Here is an 18,219-nt window from a genome sequence, read left to right on the forward strand (position 1 = left end):
AGTATTTGTATTGCTTATATTAACAAATAAGTTGTATTGTATATATAAGTGCTTCATAGTTGAATATATCTTTTATCATTATAATTGTACTGTTATGGGTTGTCAGCATTTAAAAGATTTTCTATGAATTGGAATGGAGATGTGACCTTCCAAAATTTTTCGTTTCTTTGTTCCCATTCACAGGTCTCACTGAAGTCCTGAGCAAATAAAATTATTCTTTAGACCACTGTGGCATTTGCCTCCGCAGATAAGCTTGAAGATGTAGTGTGTCATGCTATTTCTTAGGGTCAGGGTCATTTTCACAGTACACTGTAGGCACCAATGACATAATAATAGGTATTCTTTGTCAGGACATTATAGGTCTAAAAGATGAGCTTTGGGTTTTAGGCACACTTGATATCACTCTGAGATGAGCTTTGTGCTTTAAAGATATTATTTTAATTAAAGACTGAAATACCATTTTACAGAAGTTTCAATCTTGTCTTTACCTCAGGCTGTGGTCTTAATTTCAGAAACTAATGTCACAATAGAAATGTGTTGGAATCATTGTGTTGTTCAGAACCACTTAAGCTTTTTAGTTTTCCGCTGGATGCCTGAAAGAACCAAGTCAATCAATGATGCTTTCTGTTATGTGCCAGGTAACCAATTCTGAAGGGACATGGGTGCAGCTGGATAAGAACAGCATGGTAGAGTTCTGTGAGAGTGATGAAGGAGAGGCATGGTCCTTAGCTAGAGACAGAGGCGGAAACCAGTACCTTCGGCATGAAGATGGCAAGTTGGCTTAAATTTGTGATTTACTTTGCTTAAGTTTTCACACACATATATCTTATGTTTATTGCATTATCGATTCCTTGAAGAAGGTTTTGAATGTTTATTTTTTAAATAAAAGAAAAATCTAAAGGTTGAAACATTTTACAGCTTACAAAATTGACTTGTAAAATACATAAGTACTAAGTGAATGACCATGAAGGAGAAGATTACAAGAACACTGACAACATAATTATCAACTTTGTTAATAGTAGGAAAAACTTTTGTTTCACTGAAGTGAATTGTATGCCTCATTCTTCAGTGCAAGTCTGGGCCTCAATTTTTACTCCTACCATAAGCTAGAAGTTCAGTTTTCAAACCAATTGCAGTATTGTGTAAGGAAACCTCATTTAGCTTAATATTCTCTCAAGAAAAGAATGTAATAAATACATAGCACCTTTGGTGCAGGGTCCTATTTTTTTTATTAGAATTAGCCTTCAGCTTTAGTTTTCAACATTGATCTCACTAAGATTTCCCTTTTTGTACCCCTCTGTTTATTCTGATGGTGACAAAACTGTATCTTTCAATGTCTCACAATGATGCTGAGTCTCTTGTGAATAGATACAGGACTACTATCCTTATATTCCTAGTGTGTCATTACAAAGTTCTGTGAATTTGAGCTAATTTGTAAATTAGCATATCAAAGTAGATGTTTTCTATTTGAAGATAGATAGATATCTTTCTTCCTAGCTTAATGTCCTATTTATTTTTAAGTTGCCCTTGATGTAAATTGTTTGCAATAAGATTTACTTACCCAGAAATATACTCAATAATATGCCATGCCATAACAAGAGGGGCTACTTAAGAGCATAGATCTAGTTTTTAAATTTCTTTATTTGATTGACAAAAGCAAAATTTGTCATACACTCTAAACTGTTAGGCTGATCGAATGGAGAGCTCAACTTAGTTCCATCTGTGGGGTCAGATTAAATTAAACCATCATAAACTCTTTATTAGAATTTTCTCTGACATATGAATAGGGAATAACACATACAAAATTAACTTGATAGCTGTGACTTCTATTGTAGAACAAGTTCTTCTGGATCAGAACTCTCAAACTCCTCCTCCAAGCCCTTTCTCAGTACAAGCTTTTAATAAAGGGGCAACCTGCGGTGCCCAAGGATTTGATTATGGCCTCGGCAATAATAAAGGTAGGCATCTGAATGCGAGTCTTCCTCGTGCCTTCAGTAAGTTCTGTTACTTTTTACACCTTCCCACATATCTTCATCCAGTTAAAATGTATGCATATGAAACCAACACTCAACTTATTTAAGAGGGGTTCTTTTCCACAGTGTGGTCATATGCCAGTTTCAGCGTATGTTCTTCTTCATATTGTTTCTGTGTGAGAGGCACTCATTCTGAGCTTGTCTTCTGAAGATCTGAATCCCTACACCTAGTAAATAATATCTAGGAGAGGAGTGGAAATGAGCCAAGAATTTCCTTAATCAGTCCCTTAAAATTTTCTCTTAGTAACATCATACGTGGGCTTTATGAGTTATATGTGATTGTAAATCTCTAACCTGGTTGTGGTAGTTACAGTTATATGAAATAATGGATTTGAGCATGGTATGCTTAATGAACGAGAAAGCAGTAAAACAGGAAAGTCTAGAGCATTTGAATATAAAGTGTGTACAGCTCTATATTAATGAATGGGTCAACATCATCGAGAATCTAATATTTCTTCTGGGATAATTTGCTCCTGAAATTTAGCCAAAATTGCCTTTTTAGATGAATTCAGATGTTCTTTCTAATGCATGTAATCTTGATTCCTTGAAAATGTGCAACACTGTGAGAAGGCAGCAACCCATTGAGTGACGGGTAGGAGGTGAAAGATGTCTACGGGGAGCAGTTTGACTTTTAAAGTTTATTGAAGCCAGGTGTAGTGCCGTAGTCCAGTAACCCCAGCATAGGTCGTGGGCAGGAGGCCAACCAAAGCTATAGAGTTGATTTGAGGTCCAGCTAGGTTACATACATACCAAGACCCTCTCAAAACAAAGCAAAAACCCACCATTTTTTTATTGTATTTATTCATAGTGCTTCATTTCTAGGAACACATATAGTGTGAATTACCTGACTTGCAGTTATTGAAAAAGCAATAATAAAAAATGCAAAATTGTTTGGATGTTTGAGAATAATTAGTTTAAAATAAAGCCACGTTTATGGGTAGCCTCATTAATGTCCACAAGTGTTCCTTTATTCTCCTGGTTTAGTCACCTTCACAGGCAGAGGCTTTGCCTGCTTGCATACTTCCAGCCGCTCTGATTTCTGCTAACTTAAGCTCACTCTTCATACTTAAGAGAAGGTGCTGGGTAGTGTGTTCTTTATGTTCCTTTTTCTCTGCTATCGTCAGCTCTTAAGTGAAAAACTCAAGTGCTTACTTACTGCCACTGATCCTGTGGAATAAAGTATTCTAAAGCCATGCTTTATTCAAATGTATGCTTTTACCCTGAAAGTGTCCCTGTCACTCTACTAATGACCGCTATCACTGTAAGTTAGTCTTTAAAATGGAATTCACTAAAGCATTAGAAAAATGAAAGTAATTTTTAAGAAATACAGGCATTGCTGTAAGTGTTTATTAAATGGAAGTCAAAAGTACTTTTTAAATGCTGTTGTAAATATTATTTAAAATAGCATGCATTTAGGACTTGCTATATTTATATTGAGAAAAATGAAATACTTCTAACTACTGCTTAGCTTAACAAATGTTCCCATTTTTTCTTGACTTCTGTACTGCCCATGATCAAGAAATTGTTTACAAAAGTGTTTTTCTTTAGAACAATTTATGTAACTCTTTATAAACTATAAAATAATTTCTGGAATCTAAAGTGTTTATTTAAAAGAAATCAGTACTTGTGTAATGTAAATACATAATTCCATATAATCCTATGCCACTTAGCAGCTCAGTTGATATTTTCACTTATTTAATTAAGTAGAGCTGTAAATGCACTGTCAGTTTCTGCACAGCCTATCTGAATATGAAGCCTCCCCCTTCAGTATCATGTAATCTATTTGAAATCCATATATTTTCACAAATACAGTTTTTCATCTAATTGCATTATTTCTGTCCCAAGCTATTTTTTAATATCCTTCAAGTTTAATTATAAGAAAAATATCAATCAAATTAGGTAATTCATATTTTGTATTACAGGAGTTACAAAATTATCTAAGAAAAATAATTCCTGCTTTTACAAAATATATTTTCCTTGGCAGTAATCATTTTTAAATAAAAGTATTGATGTATAGCTATGATGTAGTTGTATTGTGGAGTGGAAAATGTACTTTGTCCCCATTGAGTATACATTTTAAGGGAATGAAGCTTGCAGTGCTTATTTTCTGCATGAACTGTTCTGCAGATTCAGCAGGGTGCATTAGTTGTTATGGAGCACCATGGAATACATACCTCTTTCCATACCTAGGATCTTCATTTCGTTGCTCCCCACCAACACAGTATACTTACATACATCCCTCACAGATCCTTTCTTCAGTCATAAATAATGGGAAGGTTATATATGAATTTCAGGTGGGTTTCTTTCTTTGGACTACTATGTAAGAGTGGTGGAGTATGCCCATCGAAAAACCTCAAAACTAACCAGCATGTAGACTCAGATCCCTGACTTGAGGACAGCGATCACCAGCTTCCCCTTTTCTGAATTGGCATAGCTTTATTTACTGTTTCATTTGCCTGACTGTCATAAAGCACCATTGACTTTGCCATTTTGGATGTTAATGAGTAACAAGTTGTAGTTTTGACTGTTTTGCCCACTGCAGGTGATCAACTGAGTGCCATACTGAATTCCATTCAGTCACGGCCCAATCTCCCAGCTCCTTCCATCTTTGATGAAGCTGCAAAACCTCCCTCTTCCCTAGTCCACAGCCCATTTGTGTTCGGACAGCCCCTTTCCTTCCAGCAGCCTCAGCTTCAGAGTAAGTCTGCCAGCCTCACCTGCCTCATCCAGCATTTCTGAAGCTTTTTCTGAGTTAGTGATCAGTCTGTTACTTATGGACTCTCCTGACTGGTTTCATTTAATTAAATGTTATCCCTCCCATACTTTTGAAACATTTAAACTATCCAGAGCTAAGATGATCTGCAGCTAAGACATTTGTTTTCACTTAAATATTTTTAAATTACATGGAGTCATTAAATCTGACCATTGTTCTTTCTATTCTAATTCTAGTAAACTCATACTATAAGACATGTTAAGAAAGACATTTTTTATTTTGTGTTTTATTTTTTTAATATGCATGGCTTGGTAAGCATTAGTTATAGTGATAACTTGCATTGAGTTTTTGTTATTTGGTACATGCCCAGAAAGAATAAACCCATTTCACTGTGGCAGTTGGATAGAAAGGGAGGTGCATGTCTGCTTCTTCTACTTGAACCCATGAACTGTATAACAATTTGGATTTCCGAATTTTCTTTGTTGTTTCTTCATCTCTTTCTTTATTTTGTTCCTCATCCATTATACTGATCATTTCATTCCAGTTTTACTGTCTGGGATTACTCTAGACATTTACCTGTAATAGTAGCCTACATTGGATTAGATGATAAATTCAAATAGATTATAGCTGAGTTTTCATTTCTCTTCAATGCTTTCTGAGCCTTCCCACATAAACAAATTCTGCTGTATGACAACAGAAGGTTCTTTTGGCATTCAAATTCTTTTGTCCTAATAAATACACTGACTTAGATAGTTTATGGAAGCCTCACTTCCTAGCCCTTTTGTTGTTTCCTTGTTTGCCTGGAATTCAACTCTGAATGTTGCCTGTGCCTCAGTTTACCAACCCTTTACATGATTTTAAAAGAATGACCACTTTGTTTACAGTACATTCACACCTAAGCCTAAACTATTATTTTACAAGTTATCAAAATAACTGTTGCTAGAGTTACTTAAGAGAATACTAGGTAACAAATTATATTGTTCATTGTTGTAGTAATCTCGACATGAGTTAAAAAACATATAGAATGTGAACCTTCATGGATTAATATCATGTAACAGGTGTGATCAATACAGGTAGTTTGTACATGTAATTGCTGTCCCTCTCTACCTTATTACATGTCTATTCCCATGTATCGCTTAAGACTCTCAAGGAAACAGACTAGCGTGAGATACCTTTCTGCCATCTATGATAAGCAGTTTCAGAAGAATGAAAATAATGTGAAGACTTAGTCTTGCCTTACTAATTTTATGAAGCAACAAATGTTTTAGAATTAGATATGTTCTGGTTGCAGGGTGTTTTAAAGGGGAAAAGGGAGACAAACAGTACAGTCAGACCAAAACTTCTTATTAAACAGATTTAAATTAATTCAGACTTATTTTCACAAGATGAATTTGTCTAATAATGATATTGGACGAGGTGCTACTATAGACAGGCAATCACTATGATGATCACGTCCTGGCTTTATGTTATGCAGAAGCTTTGAATGCTTAAGACAGAATTGAAGAAATGGGAAAGAAAAATTGAATCATTTACTAAAGTTATTCAGGGCCCAAAGGAAGCCTTCACAGATTTCTTTGTGGATTTTGTTTGTTTGTTTGTTTAGTTGGTTGGTTTTTGTTTTTGTTTTTTTGCTTTTTTGAGACAGGATTTCTCTGTGTAACAGTCCTGTCTGTCCTGGAACTTGCTTTGTAGACCAGGCTGGCCTCAAGTTCCCTGAGATTCACTTGCCCCTGCCTCTTAAGTGCTGGCATTAAAGGCGTGCACCACCATAGCCCAGCCAAAGCTTTATTTTATTTGCAGTTCATGTGTATGGATGTTTTTGACTGCATGTATGTCATATACCACTTCATTCAGTGCCTGGAAGAGGTGTCTGATTCTCTGGGACTATGGTTTACAGATGATTGTGAGCCAACATGTGGGTGTTAGGAATTGAACCAGGGTCCTCTGGAAGAGCAGCCCTCAACTGCTCTTAACCACTGAGCCATCTGTTCATACTCCCTTCACAAATTCCTTACAAAGGTTGGTATCAGCAGTAAATATCAGATTCAGAAGCCAGAAAATTAATAATTGAAACTCTGGCCTTTGAAAATGCTGATGCACAATGCAAAAGGATAATTAGGTCTTTAAAAGCAAGGTCAGCACCTTTAGAGGAATATACAAGTAATATTGAACCTCATGACTATGTTGGTGCATGCTAGGAAGTTTGAAGAAAAACTGAAATGTTAAATGTCTGAATTATGGCAGACAAGGTCACTTTAAAAGGGATTGTAAACAGGGCATTCCTAGAAGCAATGTTTTTCTAAGCATAATCCAAACAGAATGCCCCTCCCTTCAGGATTATGCAAAGGCAGACACTGCACTAATGAAGGTAGACCAACGAGACATTGAAGGCAACTCTTTGACAGTGGGAAACTCCTTGAGGGGCCTCTCGAAGGCCCCTATGCCAAATCCAGCTCAGTCCTTTCCTGTCTTCCCTGACTAGAAACTGAATTTAATTTGTACATTAATTTAACTTTACCTCTTCTGTGAGGACCAGTGTTCAGCAGCTTAGGGACTGGGGATGAAGCCACCGATTCTGCGGACTAATCACTCAACTTGGTTTTCTATCAGAGAGAGTACAAATTAATTCTCTCAGGCCAGAAAGGTAGGGTTAAGTTTAACTCTCTGGGGCTGGCAAAAAAAGGGAAAACACACACACACACACACACACACACACACACACACACACACACATACACTCTTTATTTTTTTCTTATCTCAATCTAAATGTATCCCTTTTGTCTCTCTTGATGTCTTCCTTCTAACTATTTTTTCCGTTACAACTTATATATCCCAGCAAAATCTTTCAAACAGTATAAAAATTACAATGTGGTCACATTTTACTTTTCAAGTTAATTATTACAATGAATTCAAGTAAAGCCCAGCATATTTTCCATATCTCTTAACGTGATCAAACATTTTATGAATTACAGGTGAAAAACAAGTTGTCCCAGGAACCCACATGCATTCATAGCTAAGCAACTTGTACATTAACAGAGTGTATGCAGTTGGGTATTGTTCTCAGCCAGTTCTTTTGCTGGCAGGCTACATTTTGCAGTTACAAAGAAAGGATCAATCACTTTATTATTATGGTAATTAATTAAAGGTAATCTTATTTAAAAAAATTTTTAAATAATCACAAATCTAGACTTCTATATATAAAAAACAACCAGTCAGCTCTACTTTAAATCCTCAGTGTAATACCCACTCATCAACAATTTTTTTATATTAGGAAACTGAGGGAAAAAATGGATACAAAGAATTAATCATCACCCTTGATCACCAACCCATCCTAGCAAGAAAGGTATGTCAGCCAGCAGTAGTCAGTCTATAATTGTTCTTGTTCCCTGACCTCAACAAGTTCCTTGCTCAGCTATTATGACTTTTTAAATTGTTTTTCAAGATTTTTCTATCTCAAAGCCATTAACAAAAACTTCCCAACATAACCTAAGTCATTATTTAAAGCTTTGTTTTAGCTATGATGCACACCAAAATACATGAACACATCTCTCAACATTAAGATTAAAAGAACTTGAGCTAGCTGAGCTTCTGGGACTCAATTGCTTTTCTTAATCATTAACCCAAACCACAGCCTATATGACTCCTCAAAAGAAATCAGCTGTGTGACATTTACTTGTTCTTATTTTCTGTACTCTGCAGCCCCTGCTTCATCAGGGGTGGGGGCAGCACCATATCTTGCTTTTATCTGCTAAGTCAACCTGTTGTAATCCCTTACTATACTTAAGAGCCTTAATCATGAAAATCCTATTTAAGCTAACACTATTATTGTATGAAATCATTTCTTCAGTTAAACAGTACAGCTTAAAAGAAAGTCATCTTCATAATATTGCACAGATAAATGCCCAGTAGAATGGGATATTGCCATGAGACAATCACACTACCTGAAAGGCAGTGGGATCCCCCACCCATTCACACCATGCCTGATTCCAGAGAAAAATGACAGTGGCCAACATGCAAAGCCATCGCGGTTCCAAGGGGCCAGGCTCTTGGGGCCTTGTCCATCCAATGTTCACCCGTCAGAGCTTTGCTTCCTGGTGGGCCGACCTCCTGAGCTTCGATTGCCAGGATTGCTGCTCATCTGACAGGGCCACCAGCATAATTTAGTAACGTTTATATGTGTGTGGTTTTTATGTGTAATTGTTTGTGTCTGTGAGGAGACTAGCGGTCAACTTCAGGTTGCTCTCCTTGCTTTTTGAGATAGGGTCCCTCACTGAGCCAGCAACTGACCCACTGGTTGGGCTAGGCATCCTCAGACTAGGTTTAAGATGTGTGCCACAGCTGGGGGTCTAAACCCAAGGCCTTATGGTTCCACTACAAACATTTTACTAGCTGACTTATCTCCCGTGTCCCCTGCTTGATAATTGATAATGTTTAAGTTGGTGACAGAAGCATTTTATTTTATTTTATTTGACTCGTGGCAGTGAACACTTGCTAGTAAGGATGAATGGGCTAAAGGGTAAACTGTGTGACTCAGTGGGCCACACTACAGCTTCTAGAACCAGATTCTTCTTTTGTGTTTTCTTTGTTTGGTTTGGTTTTTCTTTTAATTTTGGTGTTGACTTGTAGGGAGGTTGCATGGGCAGTGCAGTGGGCAGATGCGGGGAGACAGTGGGGTAAGTGGGATGGAGATGCATGGTGTGAAACCCACAAAGAATCAGTAAAAGTTTAAGAAGTTATTTTAGAGAGTATGCCATTACTCTTCTGAAATTATTGTTCTAGAAGAGAAAAATCGATTGCCCTTGTGTGTGTATGCCTGTGTAGGAATGTGAGGAAAACTGCTGAGGTTAGGGTTTTTTTCCTTTTAACTTTTATTCTTCTCTCATATATTACAACTTGACAACAGTTTCTTTACTGTTCTGCAGTTAGTTACTTCTAAATTACGGAGTTTGGAAAAAACAATAAGTGCTTTAGGAATATGACTCCAGTAGGCTAAACTGAGCAAGGACAACTGTGAATAAGAATATTACATTCCTAAAATAGCAATTGCTTCTTTATTTTTAGACAGGGTTTCACTATGTAGTCCTGGCTGGCCTGGGACTCACTTTGTAGACCAAGGCTAGCCTTCAACTCAGAGAAACCAGCCTCTTGAGTGCTGGGTTGAGAGGCATGTACTACCATGCCCACCCATAATTACCTTAAAAAATTATTCCGTATTTTTATTCTTTTAATTTTTAAGTACTGTTTTTGTGCCATAACTTTCTAAAGTATTTTAGACATTCATGGAGAATTCATTGGCTAAATAATTCACACTTCTGTTGTAAATAATAATTTACAGTCAGTGTGTTTCCTGCTATCTTGTAATAACATGCCAGAATTCACCCAGCCTCTCCCTTCTCTTCTTCCCTTCCTCTCCCCTCTGTATAAGAATGAAATAGTTCCTCTGCTTTATCAGTATTTAACATCCCTTCTTTGCAACAGCAAGATGATTCTTACCTCCTTCCCCCATTCTCCATGTGCTGTACTTTAAAAGTGGCTTTTACTAGACGATTTTTGCTTGTGAATTCCATTTTGCTGTGTTCTATGTCCTCATCCCTGGCTCCATCTCGGGGTAGCACATCCGGAGGCAGGGCATGATCATGGTTAATGTTAATCACCTATGATCATAATGGTGACTTCTCTGTTGTACAATCTGTTTTCCCCTTATAACAAGCAGTTTTCTTCTGAGAATGTCTCCATTAAAGAGCAACAGGGATCTCCTTAAACATTTTGAAGTTATTCTAAGATCTAGGATACATTCCAAAAAACCCTGCTCATAAGTTTTCTACCCATTCCAAACGATAAATCCTTTTCCTTTATGTTATATCTTCATGTAAAATATAATCAGGGATGTGCTATGAAGATTCATTTATAGAAATGTTATATTGGGAGGGTTATCAACTTTATGTTTTCTTCCATCTGGACACACTCCAATAATACGGAACAATGCCATACTTTAGTTGAAAATTTATTTCTAGTCTGTGCTTACATTGAAATTTTCCCTTTTCTTCTTCTAAAGTTCTTTTAGTATACTATGCTTATGTAAACAAAATTATCCTAGTCACATAAGTCTGTATTTCTCCTGATATATTTGCCACAGAGAAAACTTGTGGATGTTTTGATATGCTGTCATTCCAGACATCTGACATACTAGGATTATATAATAATGATCACTGCCAATGTATGTTAAATCCTCTAAAACATTGATAGAAGTGAGAATAATCACTACATGTAATTGTATCTTGTTTTGTTTTTGGTGTTTTTTTGTTGTTGTTGTTTTGCAACAATGAGGATCAAACCTATGGTCTTGTACATGCTGGACAAGGGCCCTATCACTGAGCTGTATCCCCAGCCTAGTTATATGTACTCTTTAATCTGCAAGATGTTCAGTTACATCTTTGGCCAGAGCCAAGTTTTGATTTATTGTCTCTACAAGAGTCAGTGAGCTTATTCTTAATATTTTTAAAATAAGCCAGGCAGTGGTGGTAGACACCTTTAAGCCCAGCACTAGGGAGACAGAGGCAGGTGGATCTCTGTGAGTTCGAGGCCAGCCTGATCTGCAGAATGAGTTCTAGGACAGACTCCAAAGCTACACAGAAACCCTGTCTCAAAAAAAATTTTTTAATAAATAACTGTAAAGGGAGTGATTTATAGGTTAGGCCTACCCATTTACTGCTTATTGTAGGAACCTATGATGTCAAAAATATCCAAAGTCCTGTTCACAAAATAGAAATATACAGTCACTAGGAATTAAATTGGGTAAGAAAACCCAGCAACAGTGTTCCTCCTTACTGACACATTTTTATTATCACTGTGAAGGCTTCACGGAATTAGAAGATTCTTCTCCTGCATCTTAAAAGTAACTGCGCATGCATGAATACAAGCTTCCGGGCCCGCATCCAAATTTCAGCATTATTGTAACATCATTCATAAAGCATTTTGAAGTTTTTAAAATTTCTCTTCTAGAATTATATCCATTAATTTTAATGGGACAGAAAAAAACTTATGCCACCAAAGCCTTAGAATTGAGAGCTTGACAGCATTGAACCTTGAGAGATGTTATGTTGTCATAGTTCTCTAATCAGTTACTTATCTCTAGTTATGAAATTTAACATTTTTGGCCATTGCTTAATTGTTTATGACATTTTAAGTTCTAAGAATCTGCAGTTTTGTGTACTTGCCACAAGAGGGCGACAGATGTCTTTATTCTTTGAGTTTATGGCCTCAGCAATGCCCCAGAAGCCATGGGTTAGGCTCTTAGTAAAGCCACAAGTTTTTAGAATGCTTTCCTTATTAATATGTGGAAGGTTTACTGTTTGCTTATCCTTAGTATCCAATAAATTGAAAGTTCAGTTTTGTGACAGTAAATAAAGTGATCAGGAAACTTGATACTTGAGATTCAAAGCAAAGAAATGAAAGAACTAATGACGTGTTGGTTTAAAAAGTGTTTTAAGGGTAAATTTTATGTTAAAGCAAATATTATACTTAGGATTGAAAGTAAGAACTAGTGACACCCACATAACCATGATATTTGAGGGGTACTTTTACATAGAACAGGTAGCATTAGCTTCAGGTGGGCACTGGAGAAAATCCTGATTTTATTTCATTGATTTATTGTTATGTTTCTGGTTAAGTATTCGAGGTTCACAAGGAGAAATAATGTTGTAGAAAATAATCAAATAATTGGTTATTTCATCCATAGAGTTGAAATTTTAATTACTTATTTAATCCTCATAAAGAGTTGTGTTTTTTTGTGGTTTTTGTTTTTGTTTTTGTTAAGCGTCTCTTTTGTGAACAGAATCAGTATTCCTCTGGTCGCATGTTAATTTCTTTAGTCATTTAACAGTATTCTTTAGACCCTGATAAAACGTCCTTCCTACTTATTCTGAGTGACACATGGCAGTACAGCCTGGAAGATGTCAATAAGAAAGTTTGGCAGGAGTTTGTCTTACAAGGAAACTTGTGGTTAGCGTGGTATTCTTTGGAGCTCTCACTCCTGCCCCTTCTCCCTGATAAGACTGCCTCCTACCTACAGTAGCCAGCCTGTCTGGAAGGAGAGGACAACCTTGGCAGGCTGGCAGGCTGATCCATTCAGCAGCTGCCACTTTCTAGTTGTCTCTTTGTTGTTGGTTCCTTTAACACTTAACACACCGGTGAACCAAGGGCCTTGAGCCTGCCAGATAGGCTCTCAAGCACTGAGCTATATTCTGCTCTCTGGCTTCTTACCTGTTGAAGAAGAGAAAAACATCACATTCTTCACCCTCCTCGCTGTTATCAGCAATGGTCACAAAGGCTGCAACACGGTATTTACGTGGGAGAGCATCTCCTTGCTGCACCTTCTGATGTCCCTAGATAAAGTGTAGGCTTTATTACACTGGCTCTGTCAACTCCCCCAGGGAGTTCTCTGCTTTGTGTGAGCTCTGACCGCCCTGCACTGTGCACTCCTCCCAGAAGCATATTCCTTTCCCTGTTGAATGTGTTCTCTGGTTGACGACTCATTGCTAGTGTTCTTCCTGTGCTCTTCCCACAAGTGTCCGTGGCTTTGCACATGTGCGGCCAACCCTCTAGGCGGTCCTATCCAGGCCTGGACTATTGTCAAGAGTATGTGCCAATAATTTCCAAGTTTCTTGATAACTAGCTTTGCGTTTTCATTATGTTTGAACTGTCACACAATACAAGTGCCTTAAGAGTGGAGACTTTTTTTTTCATCGTTGTCTTTTCAGTGCCTAGAATAGTCACTGGTATGTAATACTCAATGTCTTTCATTGTTTTGTTTTAATTTGTAAGTAATTCATTTTTAAAATCAGCTATAAAATATATCAGCCAAAACATTACTCATACTGTTCTAGAAGTATAGGTTATGTGTAGGTTATTTTATTTGTGTGGGCATGTGTATACATGTATATTGCTTGTATGTGCCTTTATGTGTGCAGATACACATGCATGTCCATTGTAGAGGCCGGAAGTCTTCATTGGGTATTGTCCTCTATGGCTCTCTGCCATCTTTTGTTTAGACAGGGTCTCTCACTAAACGTGTACTCACGGTTTGCTCTGGGCCAGCTGGTCAGTGAAGCTCCAGGAGCCTCCTGTCTCTGTTTTCTCAGTGCTGGGGTACAGGTGCATGCTTTTATGTGGGAGCTGAGCATCCAAACTTGGGGCCTCGTGCCTGCGTAGCAAGCATTTTACCCTCTGGACTATTTCCCTAGCCCCCTCTTAGATTTTTATTTCCAAAAATGTCTTCAAAAGTTATCTGATTACCAAAGTTTATTTCAGAGCTACTGATTAATTTTAATTGCCATGATTGAAATGTGATGTTGGGGGATGAAAATTCAGATTGGTTTTGCTTACTCTGCTTTAAAGTTTATGTTATTAAATATCGCATACACATTCATTTTTACATGAAAAATCAGTAAAATGTGTAATAATTCCCAGTGAGTTTTAAATGTACTTTATTTGTGTTATGAGACTTATTACTAACAATATTTAATATCTTAGATAAAACATCTATAAAACAAACACTCAATACTAGGGTTAGCCTTAAGAAAAGTAGACAAATGCAGATGTCAACATTCGGCCATTCTGAGGTACATATCTGGGAGATCATAGTAATGAATTCATTCTGAAAACCAGGAGGCAACAGGTAAACTACAAATAACATCTCTCTACCACCATTATTTCTATATATAAATCCTTATTAACAGGTAAACAAGCACAGAAACTTAGGAAACTAAAGAAATAGTCGTCTAAGTAGAAATGATCAAATTTGATCTATCAGATCTGTAAGCCTCACTAATAACATTTTTGGACATACTACATATGCAGTTCATCTAAATACACTAATTTGACCTTTGTTTTAAATCTTATCTTTATATAAACCCTTTGAAAAGCTCAGAGTAGTTTTAAGTAAGTGTATAATTGAAGACCGTTTGAAATGCTTTGTTTTTGCTTGTGTTCTCTGTAAGCTTTTTTTTCCATTGAATCTGTGCTGCTTCTTTGCCAATGTTTTCCACCGTAGAATCTCCATCTCGCAACCTTGCTTCTCGTGAGCGCATTTACAAAAATTTTGGTGTAGCTGGGCCTGCCTCTGCTCTCTCATCTCTGTCTCACAAACTGAAGGGTGGGTATACATGCATCTGTGAATGGGCCATTCTTAGTGATGGAGGATGAGCCTAGAAAGTTTCATTTCACCTCAGTCATTGTCATGCCATTCCATTTTTTAAATTAAGGCTAATCATTTTATTTAGAATTTGAAGTTATTTATGATATACCTATTCATACTATATTATAAATTATCCTATTATGCATGTTTGTCATATTTGGGGTATCATATTCTTGTTAGTCTTTAAAGTCTTTGTAAGGTTGTATAAACTAGGAATATGAGAAGACTTGCCACAAGATGATACGTGAAAATCATAAACGTGGATAAATGTAGTGTCACATATGCAAACCTGGTCTCAAACTTGTATTACTGTATATAGCCTGAATACATTGTTCCATTCTAATTGTCTAGAAATATTTTGAAAATTAAGTTAAAAGATTTTTTAATTTAATTATTAAGGAGTAATATATGCACATGTGCATACACACTACCCTCATTCATAAATTTTTTCAGTTTTTACAGTGACTTATTTTTGATATTTTAAATTTAGAAGGGTTAAATGACTGATAGACACATTTTTAAAATATTTAAAAATAAACATTTGGTCCTTTAGAGTACTGCAAATGCTTACTCAAATATTTTTACCATAAAGTGATCTTCAGTTAAACATAAGGCCACTTGCTGCCAAGTGTTGCAACCTGTGTTCCATCCCCAGAACCCACATTGTGGAAAGAGAGAACTAACTCTCACAAGTTGTCTTCTGACATGTAAACACAGACACTAGACACACACACACACACACCATACACAGATGAACAAATGTAAAACAAAATTTTACAAAAAGCATATAAGTAGTAAATAAAAAGTACAGTAAATAGAATCATGAAACAGATCCATATATGATCCATATATGTTATTTAGCATATTAGGTCATACAACCAAATATATACAACATGTTGTGACATATCATATTACAATATAGTATTATTTGTATTATATTCTGTTATGGCATCATATGCTCTGACTAATATTTGGCTGAGAAAAATCATGTTAGTACTTTAATGAATAAATCCTTCCAATTTAACATGTTCAGTAACATTTAATTTGTCTCCACATACTTTTTATAGCCCATTCTTAATGATTCCTTAGAGGCTAGAAGTTTTTGCTTAGTGTTTAGATTTCCATATTATAAATATAAGTATTAAGCCAAATGATGTTCTACATGTGAAAGTATGTATGGTTCAATAATTTTAATGAAGTACATATTTTTATTGTTATTTGGGGACATCCACATGATAATTTTTAGTAACACTTAATCATGCTACATAATCCTTTGAAAGTCATGTGAGAACTATAAACAAAAATTAGATTACATGTTTACTGCTCTTACCAGTCTTTTGGAAAAATATTTTTTAAACATTTTGAAGACGTATGCCCTTCAAAAAGATTTAGTCATGTTTTGATAACTACATCTTAGGAACAGATTCTCTGCCATTCTCATGCACTCGAATTCCAACAGATCTTAAGCATGCTCTACTGGAGACACGGAGGTAGAGCCTGCAGATGTCTGTGGTTTCTAACCCTCTGGGTAACCCACATGCCTATAGGACAAGTGGTGTTCCCAATACCCGACAGATTGTCCTGTTAGAGCTAAGTGGGTGTGCACTGTAGAGCAGTCCCAGCACTCTGCATCCGTGTGCTCCTGGATAGGTCTATTCACACCTGGAGCAGCTGTGGCTAATCTTGTCAGAGCCCTTCTAACTGAGAGGGAGTCCTAAAGTAAGTGGGTATTTCCTATGAACTGGAAAATCCAGGTAAAATTTCATTTTTGAAGTAAGGTCTTGAAATATGAGGTGTACTGCTTACTTACCTCGATTGTTCACTATTACTGTGCAGTTCCTAAAGTAAGTGTGAAATGGGCGATTTAAAAACGTGCAAGTCTTAGGTGAAAAACAGCAGCAGCAACAACAACAAAAGCCCTATAACTCAAAGAAGCAAACTTAAAATTGGCTAGGAGTAGGCTTAGTTAACTCCCAGTGTGTTTGTTTATAAATTAAATTTGCTTTTCACTCTTGTTATATCGGGAAGATAAATCTAACAGCAGCCTCTTAGACCACTTGGGAAACAGCGTGTGGCTCTTCCTTGTCAAACGCACACTTGGTTACCTTGTTCTCTCAGTTAGCATTGATATTTTTAATTTTTGTGATAGCTGTTTGCAAATGTATTCTAATCTCAAAATGTATTTTGAGAATATAATTAAATGAGCACAAAGTGCCAATACCAAAACAAGGGAGGAAGGGAGAGACCAACTTCCATGTTTAAGAAAGAAAATTCATGATGGAATAGTAAAGCATTGCAAGAAATAGTATTCAAAATACCTTTATTCTTTCAAAGAATTGCAACTGTTTCCTAATATTGGAATGTCGCAACTGAAGCAAAGGTTCATTGCCCACTGTGCTCTCCGTGGCTGGTATGCCTCTCATTTCACTACAGCGCTACTCATCTTGATTCTAACCCTACCCAGTGGCTCCATAACTGTAAAGAGTGGATTCTCAGAGAACCTGAATGTGCTGGAATGGTAGAAGGAAAAGACTCAAGGACATGAGTATATATTGTTCACCAAAAAGTGATTGAACCATATTGCAAGACCTTACTTAACACTGTATCACTGAATGGTAAAAGACACAGACCTGTCCTGGATAACTTTCCAGGAGGACAAATTCTCTAACACTTCCTGCTCTGATATACAGATGACTCCGGTGTGACTACACTTTCCTACATTACCCACACTTACTCACATTCCCAGGTAGCAAATTCAGGTTCCTAGAACCTCTTTTCCAAAAGCATGTAATTACACCTAGCTGGTTTTTGCTTTCTCCTAACACTGGAATCACTTGGACCAGACTGTTTTGCTTCTGAGACAGCTTTTGCACTATAAACAGCAGTGGCTTTGCTGTTGTTTGTTTTAAGGAGGAAAGTAGTGTTACACTGAACCACCAGCCAGGGCCACCCCTGACTGTATTGCTCCCAAGGGAAGTGTGCTGTGCAGGAGAGAAAGGTTGAGGACAGGCCAGGGTACTTAGAGCCAGGTTTTTCTTTGTTTTCTCTGGACACGAAGGGCCCAGTTCAGACTTTAGTCCTCACTGGGAGATCCTTGCTTTCTTTTGTCTGCAGGGGCCTTCAGCTAAGCTTACTGAGATCTTAACGGAACTGTTTATAAATAACAAAGAACCTGACTCCCGTGAAATACACAACAGTTTTAGGATTCTCATACTTTCCTCTCATTCTAATCAAAACAGTAAATTAAGATGTTTCCTCTCCAGGCTCTTTACTAACCC

At 36.8% G+C, this 18,219-nt stretch overlaps 1 protein-coding gene across 1 annotated transcript in view; it reads left to right on the forward strand.

Annotated features, from left to right (window-relative positions):
- The window catches only part of Mycbp2 (MYC binding protein 2), a 213,433-nt gene that overhangs the window by 151,113 nt on the left and 44,101 nt on the right, over window positions 1-18,219 (forward strand). Inside the window, 3 exon segments of the mRNA XM_040750559.1 lie at window positions 639-771; window positions 1,836-1,958; window positions 4,576-4,731. Of these exon segments, the coding sequence (XP_040606493.1) occupies window positions 639-771; window positions 1,836-1,958; window positions 4,576-4,731 (412 nt within the window).

The sequence above is a fragment of the Mesocricetus auratus genome, unplaced genomic scaffold (assembly GCF_017639785.1).
Source record: "Mesocricetus auratus isolate SY011 unplaced genomic scaffold, BCM_Maur_2.0 Super-Scaffold_2245, whole genome shotgun sequence".
Lineage (NCBI taxonomy): Eukaryota > Metazoa > Chordata > Mammalia > Rodentia > Cricetidae > Mesocricetus > Mesocricetus auratus.